This window comes from Eurosta solidaginis, chromosome 2 (assembly GCF_040869045.1).
Source record: "Eurosta solidaginis isolate ZX-2024a chromosome 2, ASM4086904v1, whole genome shotgun sequence".
NCBI classification, from domain to species: Eukaryota; Metazoa; Arthropoda; class Insecta; order Diptera; family Tephritidae; genus Eurosta; species Eurosta solidaginis.
In genome coordinates, this window is record NC_090320.1 from 196122709 (window position 1) to 196149153 (window position 26445).

General features: G+C 38.6%; 1 protein-coding gene across 1 annotated transcript in view; it reads right to left on the minus strand.

Annotated features, from left to right (window-relative positions):
- LOC137240469 (nitric oxide synthase-like) overlaps positions 1–26445 on the minus strand; it is a 91241-nt gene that overhangs the window by 39371 nt on the left and 25425 nt on the right. The window contains exons 10-11 of the mRNA XM_067766782.1: positions 23539–23683; positions 9058–9162 (exon numbers count right to left, since the gene is read on the minus strand). Of these exons, the coding sequence (XP_067622883.1) occupies positions 9058–9162; positions 23539–23683 (250 nt within the window). The remainder of the gene's footprint in view (positions 1–9057; positions 9163–23538; positions 23684–26445) is intronic.

Below are 26445 nucleotides of genomic sequence, written 5' to 3' on the forward strand. Positions count from 1 at the left end.
GACCGCAGCAGTGAACAACTGGAATTCGGAAGATAAAGTTGCTGCACTATTCGTGGCATTGAAGGGGCCAGCAGCGGAAATTCTACAGACGATTCCCGAAGGAGAGCGGAACAATTATGAAGCATTGATGGCTGCTGTAGAACGACGTTATGGAAGCGAGCATAGGAAACAGATATTCCAAATTGAGTTGCAAAACCGCTACCAAAAAGCAAATGAAACATTGCAGGAGTTTGCTTCAGATATTGAAAGATTGGCTCATCTTGCAAATGCGGACGCACCCGTGGAATACACTGAAAGGGTAAAAATCCAGAGTTTCATAAATGGCATACGGGACGTGGAAACGAAGCGAGCTACATACGCAAACCCAAAGCTGACATTTTCTGAAACGGTATCACATGCATTGACTCAGGAAACGGCCTCACTATTGAGTAAACCAGCATACAAAGCTCATCGTATAGAAGTAGAAAGGCCAGAATGGGTAGACACAATTTTGGAAGCACTGAAGGGATCACAACAGAGAAATGCCGGAGTTATTAAATGTTTCAAGTGCGGCAACCCAGGTCATATTGCACGACATTGCAGCACCGGTCCCAATAGTTCCAACAATGTGGGTGGCCATAAACGCAAAGCTGGAGGAGATGAGCAAGAGCGAGTAAGAGGTAGAGAGCTAGATCCAGCTGTTGAATGTCCTGTGATATCTGTGTCGCAAATCGGAAGGAAATCAAGCAGTCTTACCATCAGAGGGAATGTGGATGGTAAAGAGCGTGTACTGACTGTAGATACGGGGGCATCTCATTCCTTGATTCGATCTGAATTAGTCAACAGGAGAGTTAAACCGTTACCTGGAGCAAGGTTGCGTACGGTCACAGGCGAGTATAACCAAGTCCAGGGAGAAGTGATATGTGAAGTACTGATTGGGAAGGTCATGGTTTTACACAAATTCGTTGTGGCGAAGATCGTTGATGAAGTCATATTGGGAGTGGACTTCTTGGTTGACCATGACATCAAGATCGATATGCAGAAAAGGGTGATGCTTTATAAGAACCAGGATGTGCCAATTAACTTCAGTTTGGAAAAAGGTTTCAGCAGTAATCGAGTACTGGTGGAGAAAAGTCGACAAAGGCCACGAAAGTCAAAGGTAAAGGTTGATGAAACGAATGGGCCAAACAAAGCGAAATCAAAAGTACCTGCGACAAAAACACCGGCATTGACAAACCCTAATGGACGCACTAAAACGACTGCAAGAATTTTGCAGGAAGCATGCAAGGGTGGTTTCAAGCCATCGCGCACTTCTGTTGGGAAACGGCGGAACGATACTGTCAAGCCAATCCGTCAAGCGCAAGCTCTGCGAAGTAGTTCATTGGTCAAACAACAGAGTGTGAGGAAACGACTAAGGATAATGAGTAGTAAGATCAAACGCAGGTACAATGAGAACAATAATTCGGAAGGGTTCTTGGAGGGAGATTTGGTACTGTTAAACAACCCTCTCCGGCGGAAAGGTGTTCCAGCCAAAATTCGGTGCATTTGGGAAGGCCCGTACAAGGTTGTGAAGAAGATCAGTAATTCCATCTACCGCATACAAACCATTGGGAAACCACGAAATAGAAAGGTGGTTCATTTGGAGATGCTAGCGGCGTTTAGATCGAGAGATTTGTCTGATCGGGACGATCAGACTTAGGTGGAGGGCAGTGTAACGAATGTTAGCAGCACTGAGCGATGCTATCGTCTCTAAGCGATGCTAACCAGTGACGTGAATGCACATCAACAATTCATCATTATGTATCTACATAAACGAATAAATAATTGCGTCTACACATATGTACGTATACGAACATCTGAGCGGCAATGCACAAATACATGCATATATCTTATCTGAGTTGTCACAAGAGAGAGCAATAATTTGTGCACGTAGTTGTGGCTGGCGATTTTGTAGCCGAAACAACTAGTAACTTCTGGAAATCGAAGAGCCTAGAAGTATGCATCGTAAACTATAAAAGCAGTGCAGGCGAGTAAGAAGTAATTCAGTTTGATTTGAATTGTCAAGCAGTTACGAGTAAGACGATATCTAGCGAGCAATAGCACTATTATTTTTGAAAGTCAGTTTCCTTTAAGATATGAGTTTGGTTATTAAGCTATTCGTTGCACAGTTTGAGTGTTATTGTGAAGTATTTTAATAAAGGCAATTTTTCCGTTATTCAATATTGGAGTTATTTATTCAACAGTTTAGCGATACGATCCTAGCAAAAGGGCAAATAAGAGGATTTGCAAATAAAAATTCGTAACAATATGTATATGTATTATTACGCAGCCTTGTAACACTATTAAGCACACAAAACAAACAACAACAGCATTTCAAGTATACAGCTGGGTATATAGTGTTCGGTTTCACCCGAACTTAGACTTCCTTACTTGTTTGCTAGTATTTTTGCACACATGTGCATAAGTGTAATAGGAAATGTTGACAAACGCACTGTAAAGTAAATTTGTGTTCACTAGAGCGTATCACTAAAATATGTATGTGGAAAATGTACCCCTTGCGATTTCAAAAAAAGTATTTTTCAGATAATATCAATTGTATTTCAGAGAAGCTCAAATGAAGATCACAATAGTGCAAATATATTCAAAACAAGTAAGGAAGGTTAAGTTCGGGTGTAACCGAACATTACATACTCATTTGAGAGCTATGGTGACAACATAAGGGAAAATAACCATGTAGGAAAATGAACCGAGGGAAACCCTGGAATATGTTTGTATGACATGCGTATCAAATGAAAGGCATTAAAGAGTATTTTATGAGGGAGTGGGCCATAGTTCTATAGGTGGACGCCATTTAGGGATATAGCCATAAAGGTGGATCAGGGTTGACTCTAGAATGCGTTTGTACGATATGGGTATCAAATTAAAGGTATTAATGAGGGTTTTAAAAGGGAGTGGTGGTTGTTGTATAGGTGGTCGCCTTTTCGAGATATCGCCATAAAGGTGGACCAGGGGTGACCCTAGAATTTGTTTGTACAATATGGGTATCAAAAGAAAGGTGTTAATGAGTATTTTAAAAGGAAGTAATCCTTAGTTCCATAGGTGGACGCCGTTTCAAGATATAGCCATAAAGGTGGACCAGGGGTGACCCTAGAATTTGTTTGTACAATATGGGTATCAAAAGAAAGGTGTTAATGAGTTTTTTAAAAGGGAGTAATCCTTAGTTCCATAGGTGGATGCCGTTTCGAGATATCGCCATAAAGGTGGAGCAGGGGTGACCCTAGAATTTGTTTGTACAATATGGGTATGAAAAGAAAGGTGTTAATGAGTTTTTTAAAAGGGAGTAATCCTTAGTTCCATAGGTGGACGCCGTTTCGAGATATCGCCATAAAGGTGGAGCAGGGGTGACCCTAGAATTTGTTTGTACAATATGGGTATGAAAAGAAAGGTGTTAATGAGTTTTTTAAAAGGGAGTAATCCTTAGTTCCATAGGTGGATGCCGTTTCGAGATATCGCCAAAAAGGTGGGCCAGGGGTGACTCTAGAATTCGTTTGTGCAATATGGGTATCAAACGAAAGGAGTTAATGAGTATTTTAAAAAGGAGTGGGCCTTAGTTCTATAGGTGGACGCCTTTTCGAGGTATCGCAATAAAGGTGGACCAGGGGTGACTCTAGACTTTGTTTGTACGATATGGGTATCAAATGAAAGGTGTTAATGAGTATTTTAAAAGGGCGTGGGGCTTAGTTCTATAGGTGGACGCCTTTTCGAGATATCGCCATAAAGGTAGACCAGGGGTGACTCTAAAATGAGTTTGTACGATATGGGTATCAAATTAAAGGTATTAATGAGAGTTTTAAAAGGGAGTGGTGGTAGTTGTATATGTGAAGGCGTTTTCCAGATATCGACCAAAATGTGGACCAGGGTGACCCAGAACATCATCTGTTGGATACCGCTAATTTATTTATATATGTAATACCTGCCAATATTTTAAGGTTTTTTATTTCGCCCTGCAGAACTTTTTCATTTTCTTCTACTTAATATGGTAGGTGTCACAACCATTTTATAAAGTTTTTTCTAAAGTTATATTTCGTGTCAATAAAACAATCCAATTACCTTACCATGTTTCATCCTTTTTTCGTATTTGGTATAGAATTATGGCATTTTTTTCATTTTTCGTAATTTTCGATATCGAAAAAGTGGGCGTGGTCATAGTCGGATTTCGTTCATTTTTCATACCAAGATAAAGTGAGGTCAAGTAAGCACGTGAACTAAGTTCATTAAAGATACGTCGATTTTTGCTCAAGTTATCGTGTTAACGACTGTGTATAAAAACTGGGCGTGGCATCAACCGATTCCGCACATTTTCACAGAAAACAGTTAACGTCATAAAATCTATGCCCCTACCAAATTTCAAAAGGATTGGTTAATTTTTGTTCGAATTATAGCGTTAAAAGTATCCTAGACAAATTAAATGAAAAAGGGCGGAGCCACGCCCATTTTGAAATTTTCTTTTATTTTTGTATTTTTTTGCACCACATCATTACTGGATTTAAATTTTGACATAATTTACTTATATAATGTAAAGATATTAAATTTTTTTTTTACTTTAAAAAAAAAATTTTTTAAAAGTGGGCGTGGTCCTTCTCCGATTTTGCTAATTTTTATTAAGCGTATATATAGTAATAGGAGTAACGTTCCTGCCAAATTTCATCATGATATCTTCAACGACTGCCAAATTACAGCTTGCAAAATTTTAAATTACCTTCTTTTAAAAGTGGGCGGTGCCACGCCCATTGTCCAAAATTTTACTAATTTTCTATTCTGCGTCATAAGTTCAACTCATCTACCAAGTTTCGTCGATTTATCTGTCTTTTGTAATGAATTATCGTACTTTTTCGGTTTTTCGAAATTTTCGATATCGAAAAAGTGGGCGTGGTTATAGTCCGATATCGTTCATTTTAAATAGCGATCTGAGATGAGTGCTCAGGAACTTACATACCAAATTTCATCAAGATACCTCAAAATTTACTCAAGTTATCGTGTTAACGGACGGACGGACGGACGGACATGGCTCAATCAAATTTGTTTTCGATCCTGATTATTTTGATATATGGAAGTCTAGATCTATCTCGATTCCTTTATATATGTACAACCAACCGTTATCCAGTCAAACTTAATATACTCTGTGAGCTCTGCTCAACTGAGTATAAAAACAGGAATGTATTTCAGACATTCCTATTGTTTTATTGTTTAATTTTATTGCTCAGCTCAAACGTATTTCAGAACAAGTAAGGAAGGTTAAGTTCGGCTGTAACCGAACATTACATACTCAGTTGAGAGCTATGGTGACAACATAAGGGAAAATAACCATGTAGGAAAATGAACCGAGGGAAACCCTGGAATGTGTATCAAATGAAAAGCATTAAAGAGTATTTTAAGAGGGAGTGGGCCATAGTACTATAGGTGGACGCCATTTAGAGATATAGCCATAAAGGTGGATAAGGGTTGACTCTAGAATGTGCTTGTACGATATGGGTATCAAATGAAAGGTGTTCATGAGTATTTTAAAAGGGAGTAATCCTTAGTTCCATAGGTGGACGCCGTTTCGAGATATCGCCACAAAGGTGGACCAGGGGTGACCCTAGAATTTGTTTGTACAATATGCGCATCAAACGAATGGTGTTAATGAGTATTTTAAAAGGGAGTGGGCCTTAGTTCTATAGGTGGATGCCGTTTCGAAATATCGCCATAAAGGTGGACCAGGGGTGACTTTAGCATGTGTTTGAACGATATGGGTATCAAATTAAAGGTATTAATGAGGGTTTTAAAAGGGAGTGGTGGTTGTTGTATAGGTGGTCGCCTTTTCGAGATATCGCCATAAAGGTGGACCAGGGGTGACTCTAGAATGCGTTTGTACGTTATGGGTATCAAACGAAAGGAGTTAATGAGTATTTTAAAAGGGAGTAATCCTTATTTCCATAAGTGGACGCCGTTTCGAGATATTGCCATAAAGGTGGACCAGGGGTGACCCTAGAATTTGTTTGTACAATATGGGTATCAAAAAAAAGGTGTTAATGAGTATTTTAAAAGGGATTAATCCTTAGTTCCATAGGTGGACGCCGTTTCGAGATATCGCCATAAAAGTGGGCCAGCGGTGACCCTAGAGTTTGTTTGTAAAATATGGGCATCAAACGAAAGGTGCTAATGAGTATTTTAAAAGGGAGTGGGCCTTAGTTCCATAGGTGGACGGCGTTTCCAGATATCGCCATAAAGGTGGGCCAGGGGTGACCCTAGAATTTGTTTGTGCAATATGGGTATCAAACGAAAGGAGTTAATGAGTATTTTAAAAGGGAGTGGGCCTTAGTTCTATAGGTGGACGCCTTTTTGAGGTATCGCAATAAAGCTAGACCAGGGGTGACTCTAGACTTTGTTTGTACGATATGGGTATCAAATGAAAGGTGTTAATGAGTATTTTTAAAAGGGAGTGAGCCTTCGTTCTATAGGTGTTCGCCTTTTCGAGATATCGTCATAAGGTGGACCAGGGGTGTATTTGGAATATGTTTGTACGATATGGGTATCAAATGAAAGGTGTTAATGAGTATTTTAAAACGGCGTGGGGCTTAGTTCTATAGGTGGACGCCTTTTCGAGATATCGCCATAAAGGTGGACCAGGGGTGACTCTAGAATGAGTTTGTACGATATGGGTATCAAATTAAAGGTATTAATGAGAGTTTTAAAAGGGAGTGGTGTGAAGGCGTTTTCCAGATATCGACCAAAATGTGGACCAGGGTGACCCAGAACATCATCTGTTGTATACCGCTAATTTATTTATATATGTAATACCTGCCAATAATTTAAGGTTTTTTATTTCGCCCTGCAGAACTTTTTCATTTTCTTCTACTTAATATGGTAGGTGTCACAACCATTTTATAAAGTTTTTTCTAAAGTTATATTTCGCGTCAATAAAACAATCCAATTACCTTACCATGTTTCATCCCTTTTTTCGTATTTGGTATAGAATTATGGCATTTTTTCATTTTTCGTAATTTTCGATATCGAAAAAGTGGGCGTGGTCATAGTCGGATTTCGTTCAATTTTCATACCAAGATAAAGTGAGTTCAAGTAAGCACGTGAACTAAGTTCATTAAAGATATGTCGATTTTTGCTCAAGTTATCGTGTTAACGGCCATGCGGAAGGACAGACGGACGATTGTGTATAAAAACTGGGCGTGGCATCAACCGATTTCGCCCATTTTCATAGAAAACAGTTAACGTCATAAAATCTATGCCCCTACCAAATTTAAAAAGGATTGGTTAATTTTTGTTCGAATTATGGCGTTAAAAGTATCCTAGACAAATTAAATGAAAAAGGGCGGAGCCACGCCCATTTTGAAATTTTCTTTTATTTTTGTATTTTGTTGCACCATATCATTACTGGAGTTGAATGTTGACCTAATTTACTTATACACTGTAAAGATATTAAATTTTTTGTTAAAATTTTACTTTAAAAAAATTTTTTTTTTTAAAGTGGGCGTAGTCCTTTTCTGATTTTGCTAATTTTTATTAAGCGTACATATAGTAATAGGAGTAACGTTCCTGCCAAATTTCATCATGATATCTTCAACGACTGCCAAATTACAGCTTGCAAAATTTTTAAATTACCTTCTTTTAAAAGTGGGCGGTGCCACGCCCATTGTCCAAATTTTTACCAATTTTCAATTCTGCGTCATAAGTTCAACTCATCTACCAAGTTTCGTCACTTTAGCTGTCTTTGGTAATGAATTATCGCACTTTTGCTGTTTTTCGAAATTTTCGATATCGAAAAAGTGGTCGTGGTTATAGTCCGATATCGTTCATTTTAAATAGCAATCTGAGGTGAGTGCTTAGGAACCTACATACCAAATTTCATCAAGATACCTCAAAATTTACTCAAGTTATCGTGTTAACGGACGGACCGACGGACGGACGGACATGGCTCAATCAAATTTTTTTTCGATCCTGATTATTTTGATATATGCAAGTCTATATCTATCTCGATTCCTTTATACCTGTACAACCAACCGTTATGCAATCAAAGTTAATATACTCTGTGAGCTCTGCTCAACTGAGTATAAAAAGCCAATAATATTTCAGACTTTCCAAATACATATATACCAGAAGAATTGTTTTAACACACTATAATCTCTTTTACATCTTTTACTCTAAGCCGCGATGCTCAATGCAATTGGAAATTTATGGTAAAAGTGTTGAAGCTTCTCGCGGTTTAATTTTTTCCACGGGGTTAATGTAATTGTTAATATAATTCTTGATTAATTTTTATGAAATACCTGAGACCTTCTGAAATACATTCGAGTTTTTCTGAAACACAATTCACTTTTTCTGAAATATGTTTACTCCTTCTAAAACATAGTTGACGTTTTCTAAAGTACAATTGTAACATCTGATATATATTTGCAAGTTTCTCAAATACATTCACACTTACCTGACGTGCACTTGAGCTTTTCTGAAATACAATTGATTTTTCTGAGCAACGGTTTTTCTTATTTGAAATAAAACTTGAAAAAATTAAGTTTTTTCTCTATGACGTATCTATTTTATAATTTCATTTCATTTCAATGAGTGTCATGTTGTTGTAAAGTTATTCATTCATTTTTTCAGCTCCTTATAAAGTAAGTGTTCAAACCCGGTGTGCATATTTTCAACTTTGTTTTTCTGCATACATCGTGATATATTTTAGTGTTCACGCTTTCCTTTTAATAAGTCTGAGATCTAAATTTCAGTTTTTTGAATAAAATTTTTTATCATAACAGGCTTTTCTGTTCTAAGTCCAGCGTGCAAATAAAACTAAATTATTCCACTATTTTCCCAACGTTTCGCTAATCTTTGTTAGCATCTTCAGGGGGGTATTTATTTTAAAAAATTCACTATCGCATTTCGTATCGAAAACATGAACATAAAACACGAACATAAAACAACAACAAAAACATTAGTCACTTAAACATATACATAAAGAAACTATAATCAGTAACATCTAACCATCATGGTAGTCTTGTCAATGTTTTTTGTTTTGTTTGTACTTACCTCGCCATTTTCAGGTGGATCGCCGTTTCCAAATGTGGATGCAACTACAAGTAAAAGTGATTCGTGGTCGATATTGGATATGTCATAGTCAGACATGCAATAAATCTGAAAATAAGGATAAAGAATTAAAAATTACAAAAATCACAAGTACATAACTAAGTACAGAGCAATATTCGCTCATAATATGGGAGGTAACATGAAAGCACTCAATATTTACGCAATTAATTTATGGCTCAGGCAAATTTTTCCAAAACCAAAATACTACCCAAATAATAATATATAATTTGCCTTCCATCGAAGAATTATCTTCTTGAAATGCATTAATGAAAATGTCGGTACTTTAGACCGACTTATTTGTATTAAGGAATTTATCACTTTTGGCGCTCTTGAGTGAAACTTCTCATAAGCTTCGCATAAATTCTTCCCTTAAATTTCTTACTTAACCATCAATATTTAGTACAAAGTAAAATCCTTGACGTTTACTCGGTTTATGTCCAATCAAATTCGTTATGTTTACTTATTTGTAAGAGCTTTTTGGTCGTTCAATTTAAAGCAAAAACATTAGTTTTTCTTTTTTTCTCCGACGCGTTTCGACATGTTATTGTGTCTTCTTCAGGGAGACTATGTATTTATTGTGACAAGAAAACATAGTTAGAAAATATTTTTCTAAATTATAGTACATACATACCATAACATAAATTGAAGACTGCAAATTAACTACACATTTTTACAAAAATATATACATTTAACATAAACAAAATTTTTTTTTTTTTTTTACATTTAAAAACCATCTACACTCTATCCCAGCTGTTCGTCAATTGTTGGTTATCACACATTTGTATGCACAGCTGATATTATCTACATCCTCTTTGTAGTTCATTGCATTATTTATCTGCTGTTGGATTCGAAGCCCTTCCAAAGTTAATCTTTTCTTTATTTTGCTTTCCACATCTATTATTCGTATATTGTCGAAATCAGCTGAGTGATCGAATTTGTTGATGTGCTGCGCCAGGCTGTTGTCATCTTTCTATTTTTGCGTCTGCTTTATGTTCGCCTATTCTCACTCCCAAAGCTCGCTTCGTTGTTCCTATATATATTTTGTCGCAGGGTTCGCCTTCTTTGTCATTACATTTAATTTCATAAATCACGTTGTGTTGTTGTTCCTTTTTTGTCTTTAGTTTTTGTAAATATTGTATTAAGTGTTTTATGTGGTCGATAAGCAAAAGCTATAGTGTTGTTGGGTATGTATGTGCCTAACGTTTTCATGTCTGTTAGTCCTGGTACATATGCTATGCCGGTAAATATTTTCTTTTGGTTATCTGCTTTTGTGTTCTGATTTGAATGTTTGCTATTGTTCATTTTTGTATTAGGGTGCTCGGAAATCCGTTTTTGTATAAGAAGTTCTTGATTTTAACATTGTTTTCTTTTCTGAACTCCTGGTCGCTGAGATTATAAATTTTTTCAATCAGGTTCAACGCAGTGTTTCTTTTTTGAGTCCAGGGATGATTCGAGTTAAAATTAATCATCCTGGACGAGGCTACAGACTTGGCATACCAGTTTGTTTTTATGCCATTGTTGAATCTGTGGAGTTGAATATCCAAAAACGTTATGTTTAATTTTCGCTCAAATTATAAGGCTACTTTGGGGGCTAAGATACTTGGCTTGGATATCATACGTGGTTCCAGGCTCTGGATCGGGGACTGGTATCAGTCTTAGACCGGCCATAGTAACGCATTGTTACACGTGATTAGTTATCACGTCCTGCACGAGGTGCCCCTACTTCTACAGATAATGGTGGATCTAGAGAGGACAAATCGATAAAACCCGCACCCCTGAGTCATTGTTCCGAGCTCAGGGGAGGGAGGACCCTGTTATGGATCAAGATCGGTTCACAACGGTGACGAACTGGATTGTTAGGGACTTTGATTTTGACTGATAATGGCGGATCTAGAGAGGACAACTCGATAAAATCCGCGCCACTGGGTCACTGTGCCGAGCTCAGAGGAGGGAGGACCCTGTTAAGGGTCAAGATCGGTACACAACGGTGACGAACTGAATTGTTAGGGATTTTGATTTTGACTATTTTTGGGAATTGATGACTTTGGGCTGGTAGGTGCGGTATCTGCCACCTTAGTAGGTCGGGTTGAAACCCTATCGAAACGGCTGGTAGGCTAATGCTGCACCAGCTCACGTCCCGTTAAAACCGTGGCAGGCCTCAAGGTATGTTCCGGCTCCGTCGCCGTTAAGTTGGTGGTGTAGGTGCGGTTGAAGATTTTCTCGATTTGCTTCCGGTCTTGCACTGAACGCATTACACATAAGGTAATGCGTCAACCCTCGCGTCGCCTCCCTGGGCAGCATAGATAACCACGGGACCGTTGAAGGGCGACTACAAAATCAGCTCCGGATAGCGGCCTTGAGGTGGGACTTTTTAGAATGGACACGAACACAAACAAAAAGGAGGGAAGGAGTGACGGCGAAGGTCGTCATGATGCCAGGGACGCGACAGGTGCGTAGAGCGCTCCGAAGCAGGTCGCTGGCAGCCGGGAAAGCTACCGGCGGATCAAAAGGGCTGATCAGACGGACGGTTTGGTTTCAAACCCCGTAGGTACGGGTAGTTCGGGTAGTGGAGGGGTGTCGAAACCGACACCCAATGCAGACCCATATTGGGCTGTTACTGGGAAAGGTAGAGGTCCGGCGAATGCCACGGACCAGCCCAGTACCAGTAAGGAAGCTCTGTCGCGAGGAGCTTTCCCAACGGGATCCCTGTGGTCGAAGCCTGCCAGGAGATGTAGGCGATCGACGCCGCGTAGGAAAGCTCTGGGTGATCGGCGCCTGGCTGAGAAGATCTCTACGGCGGAAGGGATGCAGCTCAGATTTCTGAGAAGCATTCCCGGACACTGGAGTGGGCCAGGAGCGTCGTAGCTTGCGACGACTACACACCGGTTTCGAACGATGCGGGTGAGCAGCAGGGTCTGGGGGCTAGGAAGCGTCAAAAGTCGGATGAGCGGAATGCCTCAACGACGAAAAATGCCCGAGGAGGTGGGGACGCAATTGTGTTCAGCGAAATGGCTACCCCTCGGTATCTGAGAGATGATGGTGGGGACTGGTCGATGAGTAGCGAGGAGTCCCTAAGACTTTTACTGGACAATGATTTTCCCGATGTCCCAGTTGCGCAGGGATCTTCGCTTGCCTGCCATTCCACTACGAGAAAGTCAAATATCCTGTGCTCTAAGTTCGTTCAAGCCCTATAAGCCACCCGGCCTGGATGGCATCATTCCTGCACAACTTCAAAAGGGATTTCCTGCCGCTGGTTGGCTTTCATATACTCTAACTGCCACAGGCTTAACTATATCCCTAAGTCGTGGCACACGTTTAGGGTCATCTTCATTCCGAAGGACGGCAGGAGCTCTCATGTATCACCTAAGGATTTCAGGCCAATCAGTCTCTCGTCGTTTCTTCTTAAGACGTTTGAGCGGTTGACTGACCTGTACCTACGGGAGAGGATACCTCGGGGGTTACTGTCGGCTTCACAGCATGCGTACTGCAAGGGCAGATCGACGGAAACGGCTCTCCGTTCGATTGTAAAGCAAATGTAGGGGTCCCTAGAACATAAATAGTATGCTCTGGGTGCCTTTCTAGACACCGAGGGGACTTTTAACAATGTCTTACCGGGGCAATCGAAAGAGCTCTGGTGGGTTTAGGAGTCGAAGCGGCTCTGGTTGAATTTACTAGCAAACTTCTATGCGGCAGAATTGTCGCAGAGGAGTGGGGAAGGGCCATAATTAAGAGGAAAGTGTGCAGCGGCACGCCACAGGGGGGTGTCCTATCTCCTCTGCTCTGGGTTGTGGAAGTCTACGAGCTTCTTGTGGAGCTGGAAGCCAATGGTTGTCGGGTGGTTGCTTATGTAGATGACCTCGCTATCCTAGTCAGAGGCAAATTTCTGGGTACCCTGCGCGATGTTCTGCAGTGCTACCTGGATACTGTGGCTAGGAGGGCTGAATCATGTGGATTGGCGGTCAACCCGGGAAAAACAGAATTGGTTCTTTTTACAAGGAGATATAAGATACCCGAGTTCAGAACTCCTTCGATTGGAGGGGTACCGTTGGTACTTACGGACAGGGTTATATATTTGGGAATTGTTCTGGCCAAGAAGCTGTCCTGGAGGCCAAATGTGGAAGATATGGCCAGGAAGGCCGCAGTTGCCTTGTACTGCTGCAGGGGGGCTATCGGAAAGAGATGGGGGCTCTCGCCGGGAGTAGTACACTGGCTTTATGAGATGGTGGTCAAACCGATTCTGTTTTATGGGGTGCTAGTCTGGTGGAAACACTGGACACGGCGAGCACCTCCAAAATGTTAGTGTCAGTGCAACGGACGGCGCTTATTGGTATCAGAGGTGCTCTGAGAACAACACCTACCTTGGCACTGAATGTCATGATGAATATACATCCAGTAGATATTTCGGGAAAGGCAGCCGCGGCCCGGTCGTTGGTCAGGCTTCGTGATATGGGTTATATGTTTTCTGATTTCGGAAACTCTAGCCTTCTTACTAATTTCGACTTTATCCCGGACAGGACGGACTATTCCATGCCGATAACCGCTCCCTATGCAACCTTCTCCCCAGTCATTCCCCCGAGGGAGGAGTGGGGAAGAGGAATTATCTGGGGCATGCGACCGGTTAACTTGTTCGCGGATGGGTCGAAGTTGGACGGAAATGTTGGCGGGGGGGGGGTCTTTTTTCAAGAGCTAAATGTAAGCCGCAAGTTTAAGTAGGCTGACCACTGCAGTGTATTCCAAGCGGAAGTTGCTGCGATTAAGGATGCGGTGGATGAAATGCTATCCAGTGCTATTACGGTTAGGGAATTTAACATCTACTCTGACAGCCAAGCGGCTATAAAGGCCTTGAGGTTAACTACAGTGCAATCGAGGGTGGTCTGGGAGTGCCTGACCTCACTTGCGATTGCATCGAATTATTTTACAATTAAGATTATCTGGGTCCCAGGCCATAGTGATATTCGGGGTAACTGTCAAGCGGATCTCTTAGCCCGAATCGGTACAACTGAACCGGATGAAGATGGCTGTAGGGATTTCGGGATTCCGCTAGCCTCCGTGGATTGCTCTTCCATAGCTGGGCCTCGAGTCAGCTTAGCAAACGTTGGGCGGACACTACGTCTTGCAGGGTAGCAAGATATTTCTGGCCGAAAGTGGATGGCAGGAGGTCTGCTGAAATAATTGGGTTCACTAAAGCTCAACCAATCAATGGTCATTGGGGTTTTGACAGGGCACTGTCCCATGGGTATCCATGTGGTACGTCTCAACATAATGGAAACTCCATCCTGCTGCAGCTGTATGGAAGATGATGAAGTGGAATCACCAAATCACTTTATGCTTGATTGCCCAGCTTTCGCCAGAACTAGGCGAAATTATTTCGGTCGCGACTCCCTTGGATCTCCCGAGGAGCTATCCAAGGTTGAGATCGAGAACTTTATCGTCGCTTCCCAACGATTCTCTAAGTAGTTATATCTACGTCACCGTCCTTTTAGTTTATTATATGTGGTATCACAACGGACTTTCATGTTGTCCAAGTGAGATTCCCCTATCAGGGAAGCTACCACCCAACCTAACAGGCTACTTTGGTCGTTCCGCAACTTGTCCCTGTTTTGCGTTAACTAACTCTAATTAGGAGCAGTTCAAGTCTTTCTCAACTAGACGCTGCCAACTCAGCCCTTTTCCTTTCTTTGTTATAAAATACGAATACCAATAGGAATACTTCCTGAGCACCGTCTTTGATTCTCATAACAGGGCGCAGCTAAGGTCTTAAATCTTTATATGTTGAGCTTTGTCCATGCCTGCGTAAAGCTCATACTTAATCCTTTTCGATACACACCGTTTTCATCACCCACAAAACCAAAAAACTTTCGAGAAAAAGACGGTGCTATAAAGTGTGAAATATCTTGATAAATTCCTATGACTTTAGACTAAGACAATTATGTATACAGGATAAACTGTTTGAGCATTTATGTATTCGTGTCCTGCGCTCACTTTTTTCTACCATAGACCCTGGTTCCTGAAATATTTCTCTGTTTGTTCTAATGCACTTCTGGCAACACAATTCGAAACGATTATGAATTTCATTTAATTATTTGGGAAAAATTTAAACAACGTGATATCAGGACGGACAAGGCGACAGCTGTTTCGATTATACCTTGTAAATCACAATTATAAATTATAAAATTAAAAATCGCTACAAATAAATGTTTTCAGCCATTTAAAGCAATACGGACAATCCCCTCTTAACTCATACAGATTATGAATTTCAATTTATGAACTTTAATTTAATTTGGTTGCTAATTTTTATTCTCTTCTTAGTTTTTGGGTTCGATCTATTTTTTTCAACTCATAAAACACGTAGCTACTGCGAGTTTATATATAAAATTAAAAAGCAACATACAACAAATTAGAGGCGAAGCCCAGACCAAATTTCCTGGCAGCTACATCTGACCTGCTGATATGTTTTTAAAGCTTTTTTTTTATATACCTCTTATAGAGGTATTCTATCTCTATTGTATTCAGGTTAGAAATAATTTGCCAAACCCTACACATGTGTATGTATGAACATCTTTGCAAGAGCACTTTTAAGTAATCACGTTTGAAATGAAACATATTTAAGCAATTCAAATCTCCATTCGTGCGAGTATTCCACATTAGCATGGACGTGCGCACTTGGAACATTTTAATCAGACATCTAGACTTACATATGTATGTGTTTGTTCAGCAGGTAAGGGCAGAGTGGTCTTCGAGTATGGCGATGCAGTTGCCGTAGTATGTAATTTTCTTTACAAAAATGATAAATTTTATTTTTTTTTTATTTAAGTTTCTTCATTGCGCATATATAATAATAACGGATGAAGGTCGAATAGGATTCCAATTATATGGCCAGCTCGGCAACGCCAATTCGTTCAGTGTGCTTTGATAAGTATAGTTTCAATTTACGAAATTACGAGAATTGTTTCTCATTTTAATGTCTATATGTGTGTTTTCGTTTCGATATGTGGCGTGTTGCCACGTGTTTTTCTTTGTCCCGTAGCGTTCCGTTATATTTGTTCCATTATTTCAATTTTCGTTTCACAGTTATATGGTGTCACACCATTTTAATTTACAATACTTCCTGTTGGGAGTGCAAAAACTTTCCCTAAATCCAGTTTAGGGAAGCATTGCACGTCTCAACTCCGCCAATTCGCCAGAATAGAGTTTAGGTGCCACCTTTTAGATCCATTTCAGCTCAACCAAGTCACGCCCGAAAATATTTTGGTTGAGCCGAGTCTGGCACTGCTCGTCAACTCTGATGAAAGAACAAGAACGGAAATAAAATGAGTTTGCTCTAACTAAAAAACGTGCATATTTGGTTATACGGTCCTCTATGTCGTACAATGAAAAGCGCACAAAGTAAAAATTGTACTGTCTTTTGATAGGCCCATGGACGAAGTTAGTAGAGGTTCGAAAAAGGGTAGGGAGTGGCGACAAAGCCTGTAACATTATATTATAATTTTTTAAATTTTCAGAGAATAGTTGAAACATATTGGGCACTAGTTTATTTATGGTAGTTAAATTTCATAAATAAAATTGGATGTGTGTGTGTGTGTGTCCAAAATACTCAACCGATCTTTACAAAATGTAAAGGTAAGCTTAACGTGGTACCCCAATATTTTTCTGGCTGCAATAAATTTTGGAAATGAGGGCGTTGCTACGCCCACAGCCCACAAGCCATTGATAATTTAATATATTTACCCCATATATTAATCTGTATATGTGTAGTTTTGAAAAAATGCCTTGTGATGCGCCCACATATATGGGTATGTATTTTCCCTAATATAAAAAGGTTAATATGTGTATTTGTCTAACCTATTAGCCTCCAAAGTACTCAACCAATATTAAAATAAATGGCACAGTAGGTTTACGTCGTCACCCTGTATTTTTTTGGAGTGAAGGTGGAAGTGAAAGTGGTAATGAAAGTCGGAGTAGAAGTGGGACAAAAATTTAAATTCGCTTTATCTAGGTAATTATCTGAGGGAGGTATACAATATTGGATACATAAAGTCTATATAAGAGTTTATTCGGGGAAGCGGTAGAGGGCTTGGGAGTGGGAGTGGAGCTCGAATGGCTGGGAGAGTGGCAGTGCAAGTGAAACAAATAAGATCGCGGGTTCGAATCGAGCTCAAGGCCTAACAATAATTATTTTATCATTATTATTGTTATGATAAATTTTTTCTTAATTGAAAAAATTATTAAATTAGAATAGAAGAAAGAAAAAATTTTGACGACTGCCAAAGCTCGTTGTATAGATTCATTTCGGGAACTGCTAAATTCCTTCATCGGCAACGTTTAAGTCAATCTTACGTTTAGGCGATCTTACAAATCAGTAGGCCGATATAAAAAAAAAAGTGAAACAAATATTTAAATTCGCTATGATGTAATTAAGGCGGAAGAGGTAGTGCCAGGCGCGGGAGTGTGAATAAAACAAAAATGTAATTCTCAATGCCTCCTAAATTTTTTGAAGGGGGTATCTCATACATGGTAATCAAATTCCATATATGAATTTATTTTGGTGGTAGAGTTAGAGGGAGTGGAAGTGTAGGAGTGTAGGAGTGTAATAGAGGTAACAAGAGTGAGAGTAGGAGTGGGAATGAGAATGCCAGTGGAAGTTAGAATGGGTTTGGGAGTGAGAGGGAGAATTGGAATGAGAGGGGAGTGGAGAAAAAGGGAATAAAGGAAGGACAGAAATAAGAAGGAGAATTGTTAGAAAAGGTAGTAAAGTTTTAGTGTATTCGATGACATACAGAGTGATAGAAGAAAGGCAAGTCCAATTTTCAAATAAAGGCTAGAAAAACGTCTGCCGGATACGCTAAAAATATAAAAATTTAAATTATATTTTCTGTTTTTTTCTTCGTTCAATAATATTTAATTTATTTTTCTAGTTATCGTAAACACCCGACAGCTAACCAAGGTTAATACACCATTCCATGCTCATGTAAGGTATACAAATACAGTACATATGTAATGTTGGTTAATAGCCACAGGATATGCGATCCCTTCGTGTGTCAACAAATGCTTTCATCAATTATGTTGAATGCGAAAGACGCATCAATCTCTTATGGGGAGAGATACGACGTTTTTGTACATTTGTTGCTAGAGTAATAGCACGGAAGTGTAAGCCACAGACGTTCAAATACAAATACGTGAATATTTCCGGAAAAGCTTAATAGTTTATCTTAAATTGTCTATCAATTGCAACTGAGCTAAATATCTATTAAATTGGTTATTTATACATGCCATTTAAACGGTTTACCCCAATACAAATATTTGTACGCATGACTATTATAAGGAACCACATATTTTATTACATTGAAATTACATACGAAAACAGCAACAAACTGCTTTACACAACAGAAATGTCAATTAACCTGTTCATTGAAAATTAGTGAAATTTCGTTAATGGTTTAATTTGTACTAAAATTTCGGCATAAGAAAGCATTAGAAAATCAATAGTATTTGAGAGATTTATTTGGTTAATTATTAGTGATTAAGATGACTTTATTGTAATGGTACTCTTGGAAAACTATACGTCTGCCGAAATTCGCATTGATTTTTTTTTTTAATTTTTTTTTTCCGAACGGAGTTTTATTTTTTCTTTCATAGGAAATGCCTTTAGCCTTAATTTATTTCCTCGACTTTGATACGGTATGAATGCACTGGTAGAATAACTCATACCACAGCCGCACTGAAATGTGTATTTGGGTCAAACAAACGTCGCAAAAATCCTCGGTTAAATTTCGAACTTATTATGAGAGGGTCTGGAAAAGCTTTATAAATATTATTGATCCTTGCAAATACAATCGAAATCACTTTTCTTTCCAACTTAGACATTTAACATACGAATTTTAAATTTGGCATGTCGTTATTTTGACCTCGAAAAGCTCTATAACTCCGCCCAATGTTCTTTGACATTCAAAAAGTATTATAATCGGATAATTAATGAAGACTGTACAGCGTTTTAAACCCTAAATTTTAATGTTGAACCACTGTGAGCCAAAGCTAAAAGTAAAGCCAGTATAGCACGCTTCCCATTTCATCGGAATTCGAATCCAAATATACCTCAAATTCTTATTAATAAGATCTAAATACAGTAGAAATATCCTTAATTTATTCCGAAAGTTTAAAATTTGAGTTTTATAATTACAATTTTTTTACTTATGAATTTTTTGCAAATATCGTACAGATTTTGAGGGAGTATTGGAAAATCTTACTAAAAATTCGGTGGCAGCGCCCCGAAATACATAAAGGTCATGGTACTAAACTAATATACTGTAACGAATTTACTGCCAATCCTCTTATTTGCAACCTTCTGCTAACTTTCGAATCAATAAACTGTTGAATAAATAACTCCACTATTCAATAATGGAAAATGGCCTTTATTAAGGTTCTTCACAATAACACTACTATTGCTCGCCAGATAGCGTCTTAGATCAAACTGATTGTCGCGCCTCTACTGTTGCTGCCTTTTATACTCTATGATTTCTCGTTCGCATACTTCAAGGCGCCTCCAGAATTTACTTAGTTACTGCTATAAAATTATAACTACAGATGCACGTGTATATCTTCTTATATGCGCGTGTATTTGTGAGCGACATTTCCACAATTATAATTTCCTACTTTTGGGAGCATCTCAGATAAGATATATGCATGTGTTTGTACGTCTCTTCTCCACTGCTCGTAGACATGATGATTGATTTGTTGATGTGCATACGAGTCACTGCTTAGTATCGGCTTAGAGATAATAGTACCCCTTAGCGTTGCTAGTATTCGTGACACTTCCCTCCACCTAAGTCTGATGGTCCCGGTCAGACAAATTTCCTGATCTAAACGCCACTAGCATCTCCAAATGTACCACTCTTCTACTTTGTGGTTTCCCAATGGTTTGTATGCGGTAGATGGTGTCACTGATCTTCTTCACAACTTTGTACGGGCCTTTCCAACTGCACCGCAATTTGGATGGAACATCTTTCTGCCGGTGAGGGTTGTATAGCAGTACCAAATCTCCCTCCAAGAAACCTTCCAAATTATAGTTCTTGTCGTACGTGTGTTTCATCCAACTATTCATTACCCTGTGCCGTTCCCTCACACTCTGTTCTTTGGCCAATGAGCTACTATGTAGAGCTTGCGCTTGACGGATTGGCTTCACATAATCAGTATCGTTCCGATGCTTCCCAACAGTAGTGCGCCCTGACTTGAAACCACAGTTGCATTCTTTCTGGGAAATTCTTTCATTTTTTTAGTGCGTCCATTAGGGGTTTTCAATGCCAGTGTTTCTCTCGCAGGTACCTTCGGTTTTGATTTGTTTGGCCCATTCGTTCTATCAACTTTTGCCCGATCTACTTTCCTTGACTTTTGTGGTCTCTGTCGAATCTTCTCCACCAGTACCCGATTACTGCTGAACCCTTTCTCCAAACTAAAATTAAGTGGTATATCCTGGTCCTTATAGCGCATAATCTTTCTCCGCATATCGATCCTGATGTCATGGTCAACCAAGAAATCCACTCCCAATATGACTTCATCAACAATCTCCACCACAACGAATTTGTGTAAAACCATGACCTTTCCAATTAATACCTCACATACCACTTCTCCTTGGACTTGGTTATACTCGCCAGTGACCGTACGCAACCTTGCTCCAGGTAATGGCTTTACTCTCCTATTGAGCAAATCAGATCGGATTAAGGAATGAGATGCGCCCGTATCTACAGTCAGTACACGTTCTTTGCCATCCACATTCCCTCTGACGGTAAGACTGCTCGATTTTCTACCAATTTGCGACACAGATATCACAGGACGTTCAATAGCTGGAGCTAGCTCTCGGTCTCTACATCTTACTCGCTCTTGCCCATCCCTTCCAGCTTTGTTATTAAGACCACCCATGCTTTTGAAACCACTAGGATCAAGATCATAATGACATGCAATGTGAAGGGGCTTCCCGCATTTGAAGCATTTGATAAGTCTTTCACTCCGCTTTTGCGATCTTTTTAGCGCCTCCAATATTGTGTTAACCCAGTCTGGCCTTTCCACCTCCACACGGCGTGCTTTGAACGCTGGCTTACACAGAAGCGAAGCTGTTTCCTGAATCAGAGCATGTGATACCGTTTCTGTGAATGTAGGTTTTGGGTTTGCGTATGTTGCTCGCTTCGTTTCGATATCCCGTATACCATTTATAAAGGTCTGAATCTTTACCCTTTCATTGTATTCCACGTGTGCGTCCGCATTCGCTAAATGTGCCAGCCTTTCAAGATCCGACGCAATCTCTGCAATGTTTCCCCAGGCCTCTGGAAGCGGTTCAGTAACTCCATTTGGTATATCTGTCTCCTATGCTCAGTTCCGTATCGTTTCTCTAGAGCGCTCATCAATGTTTCGTAGTTGTTCCGCTCGTACTCTGGGATGGTCTGTAAGATTTCCGCAGCTGGTCCTTTAAAGCTACGCACAATGCAGCAACTTTATCTTCAGTATTACAGTTGCTCACTATTGCGGTCTTCTCAAACTGTAGCTTGAAGACCTGGAAAGGAACAGAACCGTCAAAGGATGGTGTTTTTACCTTTGGATTACTCGCAGAAACTGCTGGGCGATTTAGTTGCAACTGCTCCATAGACCTTTTAAATCCTCTACTTCTGCTTGAAATTGAGCGATTTTTGTATCCTGTGCTTCCAGCTTTGATGATATACGCACTTCCCTCTCTTCAAGTTGTGTAGAGATCTGAGATAATATCTGCGCTGAAATTCGTTCCGACATATCGGATATATGTACGTGTCTTTTGCGCTTCCAGTTGAGATGCCAAATATGTCTTCTGTTCTTCCAATTGTGATGTTATATTAGTCTTTTGTTCTGCCAGTTGAGATGTCATATTTGTCTTTTGTTCTGCCAGTTGAGATGACACTTGCGACGCCATTTCTGAAATGCGTACCTCCTGTGATTCCAGTTGGGATGATATTTGCGACGACATTGATGTTACTGTCGATGTTTGTGTAGACATTGCAGCCAATGTCATGTTCAAGTCTGTGCTGGTAACTGTCTGCGATGTTTCGTTTTTCTCTTCAATTTTCGTTGTTGTCTCGTCGCTATCAAGATGAAAGACGTACTGTTCAACATTAATTCCTTCCAACTCCATAGCGTGTCGTAGCCGTGCTTGAAGTTCGATCTTATTGCCGGTTGTACTCAACCCACGGTTCTCCAACTCCTTTTTCAATTGCTGGATCCTTAATTCACTCAAATTTGCCATGTCCAAGTTGTATTCAAAATCTTCGGAATTTATTCAACAATTCGTCTTCTGACACCAATTATAACTAACTTACTGCAAATCCTCTTATTTGCAACCTTGTGTTAACGTTCGAATCACTAAACTGTTGAATAAATAACTCCTCCACTATTCAATAATGCAAAATTGCCTTTATTAAAGTTCTTCACAATACCACTACTATTGCTCGCCAGATAGCGTCTTAAATCAAACTGATTGTCGCGCCTCTACCCTGTGATTTCTCGTTCGCATACTTCAAGGCGCTTCCAGAATTTACTTAGTTACTGCTATAAAATTATAACTACATGTATATAAAGATTTCAACTTAGTATATTCAACAAAAAAAAAAAAGAAGCACAATAAATGAAACTAATAGCTTTTTTTCTGAAAACAATGTCACCTGTTGGTTCTTCTATGCTCTCTCGTAAGTTTGTTTGTTCCTTTCAAACATTTCCCTTTGGATGAGAAAAAAGCCACCATTACCTTCAAATTCTGCCAATTTGAAGACCGCAAGTTGACCTTTGTCAAAAGATAGAATTTAAGAGTGGAACATGAGGATAAATTTTTTTCCAGTGAGGAAAACGCTATTAAATTCAAAGCAATCTTTAATATATATTAACCTGGGTCGACTTATTAGCCGATATCGCGCCATCAATTTTTCGATAGGATTTGGGCTCAGGAAAAAAAGTTCCATTACGCATACCCAAAAAAATAATTTTCGAGCATGCGAGGTTAATTTTTTTACTTTTTTTCGACTTGGATTTTTAAGGTATTTTTCATGGCCTACTAAAAAAATTTTAATATGTAAGCCCTATCTGACCCAAAAATGTCCGCTAGAAACGTTGTCGATAACAGTTTTTTGAAAAAAAATATTATACATTAAAATTTTACAATAAAATGATATATATATATCGCACGCACTTGTTGTTGAGACGGCGTAAAACCTGAGTAGGCCTCCAATATTCACAAAATAAATTTCAGATTAAACGAATAGTGGAACTATTTTTAGAGAAGTCATACAAATCAGAAGATAGAGGAATCCCGTATTTTTAGTTCATAATTTGATGATGTGTCAAGTATTTCGGTGCTAGGAAGGCCGCCATATATACACACACATTTGTATCAGCTATATTACATAATAAACTTACATGTATATTGAAGGCGTGTCCCATCAGCTCAGCCAATTGTTTCGCGTATTGTTCAGATTTTCCCGTCTCAGTGGCGTACAAAATTGTGGCCTTCACACGTTTTGATAAAGCGCGAGCATACAGCATAGATGTAAATATGACAGCTCTGAAACAAGAGAAAAAAACGGCCGACGTACAATAGAAAATAAAATTCTATAGACATGAAATCAAAACCAGTAGGCTTAACCGAAAAAATCGAGACATACCGACCTGTCCCAATAAAAATATTTTTCGACATTTATAATACTGATAAACTGAAGTTTATGTCCCTCTCAACCGTCTTACACCATTACACCCCAAGATTATCCGATTAAGACTATAATACCTATGAATAAGTGTAGCTGCTTAAAAAAAATCTTTGTTGATAGAAAAATTTTCAAAATGATAACTAATACCATTTGAGCTTACTTTTAAAGCTGGCATTAATTTTATATATGAAAGATGAATCAGAGATCATTTTAGCTTCAAAAACTCTCTTTCATTAAAATTTCTTATGGAGGTATTGAACATAACCCGACGATATAATACTGACAATGACGGGAGTAAATTCTAGAAGCTCGCAAGTTTTACGAGAATCGATTATCTGACGAAAATGCGAGTTCTCGATTCCTGGTGTCTCAAAGTTCTCGCATGTGTTCAAAAAAAATACTAAGCTTTAGTATGGACCACCAGTAAGGTAATAATAAGGTAAAAATAAAAGTTTATATTTTTCTTCCCACATCTTCTCACCTACTTTTTACTTTTACTTTTCCCATTTTAATTTATCTTTTTTGTCAACTTTCTTTCAACTTCTTACCCCTATTCTTCTTCTCCATCACCCAAAACATTTGTTTCAGCTGCCTATTGTCACTCTCATTCATCCTATCCGCTTTTCCAAATTTGCATACTTTTTATACTCAGTTGAGCAGAGCTCACAGAGTATATTAACTTTGATTGGATAACGGTTGGTTGTACAGGTATAAAGGAATTGAGATAGATATAGACTTCCATATATCAAAATCATCAGGATCGAAAAAAAATTTGATTGAGCCATGTCCGTCCGTCTGTCCGTCCGTCCGTCCGTTAACACGATAACTTGAGTAAATTTTGAGGTATCTTGATGAAATTTGGTATGTAGATTCCTGAGCACTCATCTCAGATCGCTATTTAAAATGAACAATATCGGACTATAACCACGCCCACTTTTTCGATATCGAAAAACCGAAAAAGTGCGATAATTCATTACCAAAGACGGATAAAGCGATGAAAATTGGTAGGTGAGTTGAACCTATGACGCAGAATAGAAAATCAGTAAAATTTTGGACAATGGGCGTGGCACTGCCCACTTTAAAAAGAAGGTAATTTAAAAGTTTTGCAAGCTGTAATTTGGCAGTCGTTGAAGATATCATTATGCAATTTGGCAGGAACGGTACTCCTATTACTATATGTAGGCTTAATAAAAATTATCAAAATCAGAGAACGGTGAAATTTGGTAGGGGCTTAGTTTCTGTGACTATAACTTATTCCTGTGAAAAAGGGCAAAATCGGTAGAAGCCACGCCCAGTTTTTATACACATTCGACCGTCTGTCCTTCCGCTCGGCCGTTAACACGATAACTTGAGCAAAAATCAATATATCTTTACTAAACTCAGTTCACGTACTTATCTGAACTCACTTTGTATTGGTATAAAAAATGGCCGAAATCCGACTATGACCACGCCCACTTTTTCGATATCGAAAATTACCAAAAACGAAAAAAAATGCCATAATTCTATACCAAATACAAAAAAAGGGATGAAACATGGTATTGGGATTGGTTTATTGACCCAAAATATATCTTAAAAAAACATTGTAAAGTAGGTGTGACACCTACTATATTAAGTAGAATGAAATGAAAAAGTTCTGCAGGGCGAAATACAAAACCCTTGAAATCTTGGCAGGAATACTGTTCGTGGTATTATATATATAAATAAATTAGCGGTATCCAACAAATGATGTTCTGTTGACCCAGATTTTGGTCAATATCTGGAAAACGCCTTCTCATATACAACTACCACCACTCCCTTTTAAAAGCCTCATTAATACCTTTAATTTGATACCCATATCGTACAAACACATTCTAGAGTCACCCCTGGTCCACCTATATGGCGATATCTCGAAAAGGCGTCCACCTATAGAACTAAGGCCCACTGTAGAGTTATCTACTTTATTTAAATATACTTTATTTTTGTAAATTTTTTTTTGAATTACTTTATTTATGAATATTATTTCAAAACGAAAATTTTAGTGTCAGTGTATTTATAAATTTTCAATGTTAATATTAATATTTTAAAATAAAATAAATACATTTTTAAAAATATATAGTTGTATTATCAACTATATAATGGCGAGCCTGCCCATCGGACCATCAACTACAATAAACTTATCTAAAGCGATTACGAATCAATAAGAACAAAATACACAAATACTTATTCAAAGAAATATCTTCAATCGAAATTTAAAAGATGAGCAAGCAGTAATTTTACCAAAAATAATTTTAATGAACTATTGTAAGAAGGCTATTTAAAAATGCAATATTTTATCGAATTGAATTAATTAATAAAATTTAGAACGTTATATAATGTACGTGATTAGTAATATTTTTAAAAGCAAACAATTAAAATAGAACAAAATTTATAATGAAATTATAATTATTGAAACGTATAAACTTTAAACGGGATTCCTACTATCAAATTAAAATAGTGAAAATTTTAACAAAAAATCAACACACAATTTATTTCTCCTGCAATTTAAAATAAATCCGGTAGTACAACAAAATCTCTATATAAATTGCCAAATAAGACTAAATATAGAATATAAAAATACTAATTAAATCAGAAATTGTGTCAT